Source organism: Engystomops pustulosus, chromosome 3 (genome assembly GCF_040894005.1).
Source record: "Engystomops pustulosus chromosome 3, aEngPut4.maternal, whole genome shotgun sequence".
Classification (NCBI taxonomy): Eukaryota; Metazoa; Chordata; class Amphibia; order Anura; family Leptodactylidae; genus Engystomops; species Engystomops pustulosus.
In genome coordinates this window covers 21763647-21780251 of record NC_092413.1, presented here as the reverse complement: position 1 = coordinate 21780251, position 16605 = coordinate 21763647, and the positions used below count along the sequence as shown (strand labels likewise).

At 41.3% G+C, this 16605-nt stretch overlaps 1 protein-coding gene across 1 annotated transcript in view; it reads right to left on the bottom strand.

Annotated features, from left to right (window-relative positions):
- The window catches only part of PLEKHH2 (pleckstrin homology, MyTH4 and FERM domain containing H2), an 89675-nt gene that overhangs the window by 63783 nt on the left and 9287 nt on the right, over window positions 1-16605 (bottom strand). The window contains exon 2 of the mRNA XM_072140260.1: window positions 13121-13248. Within this exon, the coding sequence (XP_071996361.1) occupies window positions 13121-13243 (123 nt within the window). The 5' untranslated portion in view covers window positions 13244-13248. The remainder of the gene's footprint in view (window positions 1-13120; window positions 13249-16605) is intronic.

Here is a 16605-nt window from a genome sequence, read left to right as displayed (position 1 = left end):
GTGATGTTACAGTACAGGGATAATACACACAGTGATGTCACAATACAGGGATAATACACATAGTGATGTCACAGTACAGAGATAATACACACAGTGATGTCACAGTGCAGGGATAATACACACAGTGATGTCACAGTACAGAGATAATACACACAGTGATGTCACAGTACAGGGATAATACACACAGTGATGTCACAGTACAGGGATAATACACACAGTGATGTCACAGTACAGGGATAATACACGCAGTGATGTCACAGTACAGGGATAATACACACAGTGATGTCACAGCACAGAGATAATACACACAGTGATGTCACAGCACAGAGATAATACACACAGTGATGTCACAGTACAGGGATAATGCATACAGTGATGTCACAGTACAGGGATAATACACACAGTGATGTCACAGTACAGGGATAATACAAACAGTGATGTCACAGTACAGGGATAATACACACAGTGATGTCACAGTACAGAGATAATACACACAGTGATGTCACAGTACAGGGATAATACACACAGTGATGTCACAGTACAGAGATAATACACACAGTGATGTCACAGTACAGGGATAATACACACAGTGATGTCACAGTACAGGGATAATACACACAGTGATGTCACAGTACAGGGATAATACACGCAGTGATGTCACAGTACAGGGATAATACACACAGTGATGTCACAGCACAGAGATAATACACACAGTGATGTCACAGCACAGAGATAATACACACAGTGATGTCACAGTACAGGGATAATACATACAGTGATGTCACAGTACAGGGATAATACACACAGTGATGTCACAGTACAGACATAATACAAACAGTGATGTCACAGTACAGGGACAATACGAATTGTACTTTAAAAAAAGATCATTCTGGACATTTTACTCTACAGAGCAGCATCTTGTTTTCTTTTTAGGAATCCCACAAGCCTTGACAAGAAATCCCTCTACAATTATGAGTTTTTCTAAGAATAAGGGCTGAGTGACATCTTAAATTAAGCACATCTATGTTTCCTGTTTTCTGCAGACATTTGTATTTCAACAAAACCATATTTGTTGGGTCTTGAATAAGATGTAGAAAACATACAGAAATCATTGTGCATAATTTTGCCTAATTTACCATAATTTCCATATGATACATTTTCAGTAAATGTTATTTTATTATTATAATGATAATGATATTTTTTTACATTTTTTGGTGCACATTCTACCTTAAAATTTTATAATTCCAACTATAAAACATTTTTTTTAAGTTGTTAAAGGTGTTTTCCAAATTTATGCTATTGAAGACATATATAAGTATTCAGTATTAAATTAATACCGTTATTATTTTTACTATTACTGTTTTATATTTTAATTTACTATAATTATATTATTATTATTTGTACTATTATTATATACTATTATAATGCCCGCCCCCGCAAACGAGAGGCTTGAATTCACACCACTTCTGTGATGTCACCTCCCTCTCCCAGCCTGGGAGAGGAAGGTGCCAGGACTTGCATAGTTACGGACATCTTCTTTTCGAGGTGATCCCTGTGTGTCATGACTAGCGATGGACACTGGGATCAAGGTAAAGAGGAGCGGAGGTGAATATTAATAGGTTTTTTAAATGTTTTTTATGCGGTAGGTTTTCTTTAAATTCCTGGGAAATCTGACACTGGGGTCCCCACCATTAGGGTGTCTCCGGCCTTGGGAACCACAATAACAATAGAAAAGAATAGAACCTGAAATCTAGTTCCATACTCACGGTAGGAGTGTTGATTTTCTAGTGAAGTTTACAATAATTCCTTTATTTATATAGAGCACACAGGTTACACAGCACAGAGCTTGCCAAATCGTTCACTGTCCCCAATGAGGTTCACAATCTAATCAACCTACCAGTATGTTTTGGATTGTGGGTGGAAACCCACGCAAACACGGAGAGAACATACAAACTTTTTATAGATGTTGACCCTGGGACTTGTACCCAGGTCCCCAGCGCTGCAAGGCTGTAATGCTAACCACTGAGCTACCGTATTATTCAAAAAGAAGTCACCTAAAACCTACCATCAGAAATCTACCAGGGTCGAGCTGATCGTAGGTTCCTAGTATTGTTCTAAGCCCTAATCTATCTTTACCTTTACCTAATCCCATAACTCTTTCTAAACTAAGATACACTTTATCTACCTAATATGATTATTTTTGGCACAGGCTACTGGAGCATGGAGCAGCCTCGGCGCTCCTCAAACTGCTGCTGTGGACCGGCTCATTTGGTGATCTGCGCAGTAGCTCTGGCTTAAGACCCAAGAAGAACGCCGCTATACTTGTGCGGTCTGAAGCAGGAGCTCCAAAGGAGCCGGGACCGCGGTAGAAGTGTGAGGGATGAGCAGGTAGAAGGGATTGCAGAGGCTGCAGTAGCATGGAGTGGCCATTGCTCCCACTGCCTGGAGAGGCTACTCCACGCCCAGTAGTCTCAGAGATTGATACATTCAGAGGGGCACGCAGGTTTTAGTGTGTGATCTGATACAGGTGTTATCCAATTTTAGTTACTTAGACTGACCACATGACTAAGAATAAAGCTCGACTCCTTGCTCCATCCTGTGTAGTTATTTTCGCGCTGTAGGATAATAATCAAATTCCGTAGGGCTTTACAAATGATGTCGGAATCAGCTGATCGGTGGGAATTCCGAGTTTCAAACCACCACGAATCTGATATTACTTATTTTTGTCCATTGTAAACAAAACATACCTTGAGAATGCTGTAGCGACACTGATGCAGAAAAGTATCTTGTTTAATCCCGAGTAGGTTTTGCACAAAAACAATTATAAAATTCAGGACTTTGGGAAAGCTGGGTTGCATGCAGGCTGTCTACATAATCACATTACATGGAGCTTCCTGAACTGTCCTGACAGGATTAATCAACCTGAGCTGGATGACTCATACACAGCAGCTGGGGGATAGTGCGGCGATTGATTACTTGTCCCTGTCAGGGACACCACAGTGAATACAGCATTCTGTGAATCAGTGCATAATAAGGGTAAGAGGAGAAGTGACAGAGCCCCATTATCATAATTTCATAATTGTTTTTTCAGCAAAACCACTCAGTTCAGGGATGAAACAAGATATGTTTCTGCATCAGTGCCGCTTCAGCATTCTCAAGGTATGTTTGGTTCACAATGCATGAAATCAAATGGTAGATTTCCTTTAATGACTGTTCAATAGATATGTCATCAATATCACAAAACTTGAAAAACAAATAAACCCTTGGAAAGACTATGAAATAACTCAGCTGCTGAGAATATTTGGAAATTCCCAAGGCATCGTGGTCCACATTTATTAAAGAGAACCCGTCATGCAAAATAACCCCCCTAAACTAAATATATTTTCATAAACTGCCATTAGAGAGCATTGCCTCTATCCCTTCATTGTCCCTCTACATGCCTGTAAACCTAAGCAATGAGGTCCTAAAGCTGTATGCAAATGACCTGTGAAATGTCCAATGAAGCATTAGCATATTCAAGCTGTCCACTCTGTTCATGAGTGGGAGGCACAGCCACACCCCCAGTGCTTGACTGACAGCCTGTATAATGATGTGAGGCTGTATAATGATGTGCTTCCTGGTGCTGGTGGCCACGCCCCCTGCAGCCTGTGTGTGTGTTTAGGAGAGATACAGCAGCTCCAGGCAGCCTGTGTGTGTGTATAGGAGAGATACAGCAGCTCCAGGCAGCCATGTTACAGCAGAACATGTCAGATTCATGTATAGCTGATGTCTGTGTCTCTCACCTGTATATTAGGAGGATGCAGCATGTCAGCAGATGCAGCACACACACTAGCCATGCTTTACTATACATTACACACAGACATGAGCAGGGGGAGGAGAGGGGAGGGGTAACAGGGGTGACATCACTGCCTCTGACCATGTGATCAGCCTCATTTACATGATAAAGAATAGATGATTTTACAATGAATAATGTATGAAATAACTAGATAAAGGCTGGGATGGATCCTTGTGAGCTGCTCCAACAGGTAGAGGTGACAGGACAAGTGACACAGACCTGATGACAGGTGTCCTTTAAAGTGTCTGCAGAAGTTTTCTGTCTGACTTTGCACTAAAAAGAACATGCAAACTGCTTGCACATGTATTAAAAAAAGTGTTTCCGCCGCTTTTGTGTTGTGGCCGCACAGTTTTGGATAAGACAGAAAACATATGCACCTAAAGGGGCTGTTACTGCTTTGTCGGAGTTTGCGCCACATTGATTACGGATTCTGTCTGCACCAAAATTTTGCAGAATGAACAAAGTGCACTTAAAAAAATGGTGCAAACTTCCCAAGCAGTGCAGGGGGCGCCAGATTAATGAAGTTTTTCAATAATCTGGCGCCCCCTGCACACTCCACAGGCAAACTGCACATAGTACAAACTGCACATAGTACAAACTGCACTAGTTTTGATAAATGTGGACCCCTGGGTTAGGCATGAGAGCGGTAACTGTAAAGGGAATGACATTTTGCACAATTAGCAATGTATGGCAGCGCTGCTTCAGATGTGTTTTCCTGACCCTTTCTATTCCCTCGGTGACCGGTTTGCAAAACAAAACCGCAAAACCCGTTGAAGAGGATAAATGGGGCAGTATCCGGATTCCTACAATGGACGACTTTATCATTCAAGAATGCCACTTCAGATGTGGTAAGAACAAATAAATCTGATGTCATTCTTCATATCAAAGTTTAAATATAGTTATTACCTCTTGAGATTCCAATCTTAAAGGGGTTAACTTGCCTGATATCATCCCCGGCAGTGAAATGCCATACACAAACAAAAGCACCATATAAATCAATAGTGTACAAGAACATGTAATTATAGGGAGGGAGAATCCTGCTGGTATAAACCACACAAACAAAAATAGTTATATTAAAATAACTCAACATAACACCCCTAACAGATAGCGGAAATCACAGGACGGAGCTACGGAGGGCATTGATCTGTGCAGGGGTAACACAGTGGATTGCAAAAGAGGTATGGAAGAATTATAGAATCATAGTAGAATCAAGAACCTCCTTTTTCCTAAAACCTTTGAGTGGGCAGCACGGTGGCTCAGTAGTTAGCACTACAGCACTACCCAAGGTCAACATCTCAAAAAGTTTGTATGTTCTCTCTGTGTTTGCGTGGGTTTCCTCCCACACTCCAAAACATACTGGTAAAAACCTGGGGTAATTCGCCGCAAAATGGAAATATTCTGGAAACCCGACAGAATCGCAGTTCGCGGACCCTTAGTAAATGAGCCCCATTATTTCTGTCCAATATGCCATTTCCTAGATATTCAAAGCTTAATCTGTTTTGTGGTCTTGTGTTCGGACACATTAGGGGTCATTTATCATACGCCGGCGTATCCGGAGGGGCCTGCAGAGTCTTTATTTCTATGGCAGGCCCTTTCTGGCGTAAAAATAAAAATGTAGTTTTCAAATTTACACACAAATTTTTTCATGGATTTCCACGAACACCCATCCTTGGCCAACTCCCCGCCGCCCGCGCCATCTCTCTGGGTAGCCACATCCCCCTTCAATCCCCTGGCATTAAGGGTAAAATAATCGCAAGTGATAGCAATAAGCTACAATTTGCAATTATTTCAGGGCTTCTACGCCCTGATAAATACCCCCCAGTGTATCAAAGATATTTAATATTTGCTATCTTGCTCTTTCCCATTGATGTGAGATCAATGCGGAGGATATGAGAGAATCGCTTACATGACATCATTCAGGTCACAGCAGAGCGAACAAAAAGATCTGGGCAGTATTTATTCTGAACATGCCTGACATTCCCCCCATTCCTCTAAACTAGTAAAAGGGTCAGTGCCTTAAAGTCAGCGGAGCTGTGCCCTGCACCCGTCACCGCACACCAAACACTGCAATGTTATGATAACCCAGGACTGTCACTATTTTCACAGACACCCAAGCTGTGAGCCGGAGAGGCTCTGCCGCCTATATATATATAGGCTATATGTCCAGTCTGTGCAAATAGAAATCTATTCATTTTCCATATGTACCTTGGGGGGGCATATTAATTTAGTGGGTGCTGGGATATTGGGAATGCTGAGGATATCTAACCTCCAACATCCATATTTGAAAAACGTCTCCATATTTGAAAAGCTTTGTATAAATGAATAGAGCAGCAGTATCCCAATTGTCAGATTATCCCAAAATTTATCAGATTAAGCCCTATTCACACGGGCGTAATTGTGGTCAGATCATGGCTACAATAGAAGTCTATTAGGGGGTTGGGGGGGGGTGTTATATCAAACTTGTGGAATATTTTAGGGAATATGAGACTGTTTTAGTTTCTGAATTTGAAATTCTACCACATGAGTTCACTGTAAAGGGGCCCATTTAAACTCTCTTGTCCAGAGGCCTACTGATACCTGGAGCCGACCATGCACCCATGGCATAGATTCGCCACCACTGCAGTAAGCAATGATTATCATATATCTCTTACATCTCTACCAGTATTTAATGTGTACCAGCCATTTGTATTACAAGTAATTTTTAACCCCAATAATAATAATAATTCTTTATTTATATAGCGCACACAGATTACGCAGCGCTGCACAGAGCTTCCCAAATCAGTCCCTGTCCCCAATGGGGCTCACAATCTAATCAACCTACCAGTATGTTTTTGGAGTGTGGGAGGAAACTGGAGGACCCGGAGGAAACACACGCAAACACAGTGAGAACATAGAAACTCTTTGCAGATGTTGACCTGGGTGGGATTTGAACCAGGTTCAGGGATTCAAACCAGGACCCCAGCGCTGCAAGGGAGAAGTGCTACCCACTCAGCCACTGTGCAGCCCAAGATTATGATTTGTTGACCTTGTTCACTTAGGTTTGTCCGGCCTGCTACCAGTACAATATAGGATCAGATTTTTTTTCTTGGACCATTTGATGCTCCTTGGGCTTCCCTGGGTAGAGGATTACCGTATCCCCATACACACTGACAGTAACAACTCATCACACACCAAGAAAACCTTGCCAATCCGAAATCATAGCCTAACATTTCTTCTTCTTCTATTATTTCTTTCTACTTACCACCAGCTAGAACTTTGGAAAGAAAGACATTCAATTTACAATCAAACTCAGAAAATATTCAAAGATCAGTAGATTCAATAAAACCACATATTTTCTGCTGCAGCTTCACAAGAAAGAAAAAAAAGACAGATTTGGAATAATATTCTTTTAGAAAACTGATACATGTGGCAAACTTGGCCAATTTCCCCCCGAAAATTCCTCTCTCAGACAGTCCACGTCTTCTAACAAAGTATCTTTCATTGGAAATCCCTGACTCCTCGCGACTCTAACACAAACTCTGCACCCATAAATATAGATGGCCGCCCGCTGACACATCATCTGTTATGACAAGATAGTAACAAAAGGTAACGTTAAATGGATTATAACACAAATACGTCCTAAGTCAGCTGATGGACAGCACCAGCACCAGTGGTGGAAAAATATACATCAGGCTAAAAATAACAGCGAAAAAAAATCACATTATTTTCCATTTCACGGACTGCGAGATCATATTTGTACTCCACCGTGTAAGTGGGTGGGACGCTGGAAGGGAACCAACTACAACGCAACTGTGTATAAAGGACATTTATTATAATATTTATAACATCTCTGTCCAAAGAGACGTAGCTCATCGTGGGCAGCAAATCTCTGAATGTCTAAAGAAATTACAGGGATCTCAAACAAAGTGTCATAATAAAGTCCTATGGAGCAGAAACCATTACGTTAATAAGGGGGGGGGGGGAATCGTGGAATTCAACTCTAGTATTCGCCAATTCATCCAATTGGGGTCAAGAACAGCATTCCTTTTCGAAGGCCAGGGTCGGAATATCCTACCAAAGCAACAATGGATCCTCTGATGTGTTCAGCTGTCACATAATACTAAAAGTCAGAAGTCAGCAGCAGAAGACAACCCAAATTGAAGCCTATTGGGTCCATGTTTAATTGGTTGATTGAAGCTGGACAGAAATCAATCCATGGTCACACTGGTGCACGGCTCGTTAGGATCATAGAGAATAATCAGAGCTGTGTGATATAACGAGCCGTGCACCTGTGTGACCATGGATTGATTTCTGGAAACAAACATAGAAGCTTCCTATAGCAGGACAGCAAGCAGAGATCTAGAAAACCGTGAGGAATTGATACAGAAACTATAAAGGAAAATTGTATAACTTTTTATCTTCTTTGCTGAAATGAGAATACCCCTTTAAGTTTAGGTCCGAGTTTCGTGTGCGTACCGGGTCTGTTCATCTCTAGTCCTCAATATCAGATCCAGTACTTTCCATCCCCCACCGATCAACTGTTATCAGTATTCTCCTGCATTGGATCTAACACAGAGAACAGAACCAGAAGCACAGCTGAATTTTTCTTGTAGTAACCGAGCCGGAACACTCTTGTTTAGCTCCCATTGACTTGGAGGTATCAGAACCTGACCAATCTGTTATTAATTGTCATTGATAGTGATTATTCTTCTACCAACTCTGATCTGGATTCCACTTATAAGTGACCTGAATCCTGCAGGGTGACTCCACAGCCATGTGACTACAGCTACTTTAAGACAAATAGCTAATTTTTATGGAAAAAAAACTATATTTCAAGTGCCCTGCTGCCCAATCATATTCACCGCTCGTTGCTTGCGGTTCAGCCGCCAATCTGGCACTAGGTCGCATGGCTGAACCCGAACCCCAAACCTGAATGTTGAACACCAGGTTTGCTCATCTTTAATCATAACTAGCACATGTAAATCCACCTGGATTTTGGAGGAAAATATGGATAATATGCATAAGAATCACAAGTCACTGTTGGATAAGAGCGATGCAGTATCTTTGATTTTATTAGAATGGGCAAAAGGTCCGGTTTGCTGGTACCGTATTGTGCTTATAGACTGCACAGGGCTCTTCTACAATACGTCCCACAAGAACTGCTGCAGAGGAAAGAGAGACAGCCGTCTGCTCCAGGCCGGAAGCAGCATATCTTCCATGAGATTAACACTTGACCTACAATATTAGGTTTCTCTCCTAGTATCATTTTATGGTTTTACTATGAGGAAGTTATTATGTCCACCCAAATGTGACCTTTATTGTGAGGAGGAACCAACTGGCTCCAACTGAGAGGCCAAAAATCCGTAACAGAAGCAAAGGCCATATGTGATATCATAGGCATGCAGGGATTTATATGGTTAAGACTTAGTATATCAAATGTCAAGCATAAAACACTGGGATCGATGGAATGCCACAAAAAGAATCCAGTTGCCATGCATACTACAGTATATGCCCTTAAAGGGATATTCAGTCTGTATACAGGGCTGTATATAGTTATTATATCTACAGTATAGGAATAGTAGTACTGTGCTGTGCCCATATATACAGGATAGGAATAGTAGTACTGTGCTGTGCCCATATATACAGGATAGGAGTAGTAGTACTGTGCTGTGCCCATATATACAGGATAGGAGTAGTAGTACTGTGCTGTGCCCATATATACAGGATAGGAGTAGTAGTACTGTGACGTACCCATATATACAGGATAGGAGTAGTAGTACTGTGCCCATATATACAGGATAGGAGTAGTAGTACTGTGACGTACCCATATATACAGGATAGGAGTAGTAGTACTGTGCCCATATATACAAGATAGGAGTAGTAGTACTGTGCTGTGTCCATATATACAGGATAGGAGTAGTAATACTGTGACGTACCCATATATACAGGATAGGAGTAGTAGTACTGTGCCCATATGTACAGGATAAGAATAGTAGTACTGTGCTGTGCCCATGTATACAGGATAGGAGTAGTAATACTGTGCTGTGCCCATATCTACAGTATAGGAGTAGTAGTACTGTGCCCATATATACAGGATGGGAGTACTAGTACTGTGCTGTGCCCATATATACAGGATAGGAGTAGTATTACTGTGCTATGTACATATATACAGGATAGGAGTATTAGTATTGCGCTGTGCCCATATCTACAATATAGGAGTAGTAGTAATGTGCTGTACCCATATATACAGGATAGGAGTATTAGTATTGCGCTGTGCCCATATCTACAATATAGGAGTAGTAGTACTGTTAAAACTGTGCTATGCCCATATCTACAGTATAGAAGTAGTAGTACTGTGCTGTGCCCATATCTACAGTATAGGAGTAGTAGTACTGTGCTGTGCCCATATATACAGTACAGGAGTAGTAGTACTGTGCAGTGTCCATATATACCGGATAGGAGTAGTATTACTAGGGTGCTGTGCCCTTATATACAGGATAGGAATAGTAATACTGCACTGTGCTCATATCTATAGTATAGGAGTAGTATTTGTGTACCCATATATACCGGATAGTAATAGTAAAACTGTGCTATGCTCATATGTACAGTATAGGAGTAGTAGTACTGTAAAGTGCTTATACAGGCAGTCCCTGGGTTACATACAAGATAGGGTCTGTAGGTTTGTTCTTAAGTTAAATTTGTATGTAAGTTGGAACTGTATATTTTATCATTGTAACCCCAGCCAGAACTTTTTTGGTCTCTGTGACAATTGGATTTTAAAAATATTGGGTTGTCATAAGAATTAATATTAACACTAAAACTTCATTATAGACACATTTGATAACTGTTACAGCTGATCAATGTAGCCCAGGACTAAAGTACAGTAAAATACCAATATCCAGAGGTCCATTTGTAACTAGGGGTCGTATGTAAGTCGAGTGTTCTTAAGTAGGGGACCGCCTGTACTATACAGTATATACTTGATCGGAGAAAACAGACCCACACACACAAATTCTATCCATGTCCTGAGGCTGCAGATAGAGTTGAAGTAGGGACTATCCTCCCCGCACTGCACACTCTGCCCTACGGCCCTGACAACAGAATAGTGCCTAGTGCCAGTCTTTGCCCCGTACCCTCTTGTATTGCACTGATGCAATGATCCTGGCATATTCTGACTCGTTTGGAAGCTTTAAAAACTTAGTGTCACAAAAATGTGCGCCGTGAGAATCTTTACATAGCAATTCTTAATGCATGTAATATGCTGCATCCAGCTATGGATCCTGGTTCATGTTTCCAGCGTTTGCTCCTGAAAGAGGTCGATTCAGATAAGTGTATGGAAACACAGCGTGGAGCATGACAGTATCACACTGTGTTATTTCAGGATGAAATGTAAGCTTTGTCAGAAGAAAAAACATTTCCATAAATAGGCAAAAAAAAAATGGTTCTAAAATGTTGCAGAACGAGCCCCTATACAGCGAAGATACAGACGCAGGATTGTTTACTGATTGTTAGTTTGTTACTTGTTTTAGATGTACTTTTTCTATGGAAAAACAGAGAACATCTATGGAAAGTGACCCTTTAAGGATCAATGGATAACAGAAATAGTTTCCATTGAAAGAAAACTAAATAACATGGCAGCTTGCTGTCAGAAACAGCGCCACTCTTGGTTATAGGCTGTGTTTGGTACTGCAGCTCTGCCTCTGAGCTACAAAAGTTACCACCAATGAACAAGAACGTTCTGGGTTTTTTTTGGATTGAATAAGCCATTTCATTTCTAATAACATAAAACTCTTAAATAGGGTCTGTTTAGGAGACAGATAACCTTTAGCATGAACTTTGCAAGTTATCCGCTGACCTCAGCAGCGCCATTTACATATATGTGACTGCACTGGGTCCAGTGATTGGTGGAGTGGTCATGTGAATGATGGGTGTGAATTATCCCTTATGGTTCAATGTGGAACGGGGGTTTCTTTAAGAGGTGAGTAAAGTTTTTTCTTTACTACACAGCTAATCACTGGCCTCAGCAGTTACATTTACATAAATGACATGTGACTGCACTGAGACCAGTGATTGGTGGAGTGGGTGTTAATCATCACTTCTGGTCCAATGTATTTTGCAGAGTTGGAACAGGAGGTCTTTTTTTACTGGAAAGCTAATCACTGGCCTCAGCAGTTACATTTACATAAATGACATGTGACTGCACTGAGACCAATGATTGGTGGAGTAATCATGTGATCAATGGGCGTGAATCATCACTTCTGGTCCTATGTATTTTGCAGCGTTGGAACAGGAGGTCTTTTAGCAGTTGACTAAAAATTTTCTTTACTAGAAAGCTAATTACTGGCCTCAGCAGTTACATTTACATAAATGACATGTGAACACACTGAGACCAATGATTGGTGGAGTCGTCATGTGATCAATGGGCGTGAAACATCACTTCTGGTTCTATGTATTTTGCAGCGTTGGAACAGGAGGTCTTTTAGCAGTTGACTAAAAATTTTCTTTACTAGAAAGCTAATTACTGGCCTCAGCAGTTACATTTACATAAATGACATGTGAACACACTGAGACCAATGATTGGTGGAGTCGTCATGTGATCAATGGGCGTGAAACATCACTTCTGGTTCTATGTATTTTGCAGCGTTGGAACAGGAGGTTTTTTAGCAGGTGACTAAAAATTTTCTTTACTAGAAAGCTAACTATTGCCCTCAGCAGTAACGTTTACATAAATGACATGTGACTGCACTGAGACCAATGATTGGGGGAGTAGTCATGTGATCAATGGGCGTGAATCATCACTTATGGTGATGAAGAACAGGAGGTCCTTCAGCAGATGAGTCAAATTTTTCTTTACTGCAAAGCCAATCACTGGCCTCAGCAGTTACATTTACATAAATGACATGTGACTGCATTGTCCAGTGATTGGTCATGTGATTAATGGGCGTGAATCATCACTTCTGGTCCAATGTATTTTGCAGCACTGGAAAAGGAGGCCTTTTAGCAGATGAATTTTTTTTTTTTTAGGCTATTGAGGCTCTGTGCTAAACTTTAGAAAAATGTCAACATTTTTAATTATTTTTAAAGAGTGCATTCACATACGTGCGTTTCAGCTCAAGAGAGATTTGTCTAATTAAATTGATATTAACATTTGTGTTTACAAAACGCAACAGTTAACGCCTGCGTTAATGATCTAAAATCCCATAACAAATATGTCTATATGCTATCAGTTTTTAATACTGGGATAATCCCAAACTCAAAATCCTCCTGTAACTTTAATGATGTATAAGGTATATTATGTAACGTTACCTTCTCGGCCAGTAGTTCGCGGATCCTGTTCGCTTGCGTTCGGAACTTCATCAGCTGGGATTCAAGGGCGACGCATCTCTGTTCCCAGTCTATGGCTCCCTCACATTCCGGTTGCTCTGCCATGCTTGCTGGAAGAAAAAAAAGTAAAACACACAAACAGCATGAGTGGTCACTTTGTGACAGAGTCAATCCTCCCTCCTCTACTTCCTGCAGTGGATCCGCTACAATGAGCCATCTGTGAAACCCAGTTGAATCCTGTTACTTATTACTGATGCTATCGTGAGGATTAGCCTAACACAGCTGGAAGGAAAACTCAAGAATATGGCAAGAAAATATTGTCTTCTTAAGAAAACAAGCAGCCTATGAAATCGGTAGTGCGAACAGCGGAGAATATTAAAGTGGGGGGGATGTAGGTACCGTATATACTCGAGTATAAGGCGACCCAAGTATAAGCCGAGGCCCCTAATTTTACCACAAAAACTTGGGAAAACCTATTGACTCGAGTATAAGCCGAGGATGGGAAATGCATTGGTCACATCCTCCCCAGTATATAGCCTGCCGGACCCTTTCCCATAGTATATAGCCAGCACCTGCCCCCCAGTATATAGACTGCCAGCCCATATCCCCCAGTATATAGCCAGCCCCCTGCGCCATTATATAGCCAGCAGCGGGGGAAGCCAGAAAGGTGAGTTTGCGTATGTATGGTAGATAAAAAAATAAATCGGCCAGAAATAAGTATCCCTGGGTGAAAACATTAAGCACTGCCTAAATAGGCAAATATGGAATCTTAAAAATTTGATGATAATAATTTTGGGTACTGTAATATAGATTTTATTGGTTTACACTAAACCAATAGTGAGGTGGTAGCTTAGGGTGAGGTTCTGGAGAGCTTAGAAGGACCATGCACTGGTGAATGAGGTGAAGGTAAGTAGGAGGAACTTCTATATTATGCATTAGGACCAAAGACCTTCAAGTCATCCTGGTTTGGGCCCAACTGTATTGCTATTTGCCCCAACATTCCAACTATTAGGACAGTTCCACCACATACGGCGCTACTTTTGCTTAATCATTCTCCACTCATGAAGAGTTGTGAGCAGAAGATACTTCTATGTTATCTATAAGCCCTAATAATATGATGTCTTCATAAAATAACTTGTTAAAACTTCTCTTTATTCAGAAATGTACTGCCATCAGACCCAAAGATTGAAAATAGATGTCATGTTCATTTTACTTTGAGAGGTGTTTCCTTTGTGGACCTCACTATGGCTGATAGAAGGGATCCAAGTGGGCGATCCAACCTCTATGTCCTTTACAGAGTAGATGTTGGTTGACAAACAGACAAATTGAACCATAACAAGTGTTTGTTGGGTGAAACTTAAAGGGGTTGTCCACTTTAAGCACATTCCAACAAATTGATATTGTTTGTGTAATGAAAAGTTATACAAATTTCCAATATACTTTCTGTATCAATTCTTAATGTTTTTTCTAGATCTCTGCTTGCTGTCATGCAACAGGAAACGTCATACTTCCTGAAGATAAACACTGGTCCCTGGTCATGTGATGCCACACAGGTGGCCAGCTTGTTAGTATCACACAGCCTTGATTACTCTCTCCATGCACCTGTGTGACATCACATGACCATGGGCCGAAGTTTATTACATGACAGAAAGAAGAGATGTAGAAAAATTATTAAGAATTGATAGAGAAAGTATATTGTTAATTTGTGTAACTTTCCATTACACAAACAATATCAATTATCTGCTCCAATGTACTTAAAGTGAACAACTCCTTTAAAGGAAACCTACCACTTAAAAGTGGTAGTTCTTACACACAGATACATGGCACCATCTCAGGGTGAGCTGGTGCCGGAGCATATTTTCATTAGTAGAATAAACCGCTGTATCACAGATTTATGAGTTATATTAACATTTATCTTGGTACGGTGCACCATGCGCGCGCCCGTGCGTGCGCCAGATTCTGAAGTGCTGGAGAGCTGGTGACGTTGCACGGGGAAACAGGCCATGCTAAGTTGCACAGGCGTCACCGGCTCTCCAGCACTTCAGAATCCGGCGCGCGCATGGTTCACCATGCCCTAGTGCGGTGCGCCAAGATAAATGTTAATATAACTTATAAATCTGTGATATAGCGGTTTATTCTACTAATAAAAATATGCCCCGGCACCAGCTCACCCTGAGATGGTGCCATGTATCTCTGTGTAAGAACTAACACCTCTAAGTGATAGGTTTCCTTTAACAAGGAAAAAGTTTGCTTTAGTCAACCAATGGCATAATGGCATTCTTTTGAAAGAAGTAGAGCACGTTTACATTTTTTTGGCCAACCTTGGGACCGAAGATTTTTATTTTGAGGAAGATCTTCTTTTCCAGGAAAGATTAGGTGTCTCTTAACATATATGGCCAGTTTGAACAACACTAATAGTAAAAGAATTTCCACTTGCAGAATTTTTTTGTATTTTTCTTACCATGTGTAGGCATATGGAAATGGGTTGACCAGTACATGCAAAATGTTTTTGAACATGATGGGGCACATTTACATACGCGCTCCGAGGAGTTAACAGAAAGTGCATTGTCCGTGTATAATTCACTAAGATTGTGCGCCCGATATCCTGCATGTGTCGCTTCCCCGCTCTGGTCCGCTGGAGTTCACCATCTTCTTCCTGGTGCATTGTCTTGCAACACAATTTGAAACTTAAAACCCGTGCTCAGTCCGAATTAGTGGGATTGCCCCCCCCCATTTCTGTTGGATGAAAGGCAGCGCAGCTGCGCCACAATCCGATCGTGTGCAACACAATCCCATCGCAAACCCCTGTTAAATACCTTTCAAAGCTGCGCAAATCAAGAAAACCGTGAACAGTCTGATGAAAGTGCGATCCGCGATCCTTAGTAAATGTGCCACGATATGGGCATTAATCTTTTTCTTGACACAATACTACTTTGTGCACAGTATATGTTGCAACCTGCTACCTCCTGCTTGGAGACATATACAACCATAATAGGACATAACAGCCTATCAGGGACCAATGCAGCAGAATTGCATCCACCCCTGGCCTCTGCTGAACGTACGTTCAGAGAGATCCCGATTGACGCCTCCTTCCATGTAAGTATAGTTACATCACTGGGGGAAACACCCTGAACATCGGTAGCAGCCATTCACCGCCTTCTGCCAATATTCACTCCTCGGAATAGGAAGACGGATCCCACTGTATGATTATGATCCATTCTACCCCTAAAATTGTAAGAATACCTTGGTAATCCAGTATGTAGATAAACATGACGTGAACCTAGCCTTACTGGGATCCTGAACACTATGGCCCACATTTATTAAAGTGTTTGCGCCAGTTTTCTGTCTGACTTTGCACATGTGCAGACTGCTTGCACATGTATTTAGAAAGTGTCAGCGCCGGTTGTATACCGCATCTGCACTGTGCCCGACAAGACAGAAAAAATGTGCACCTATAGGGCCATGTT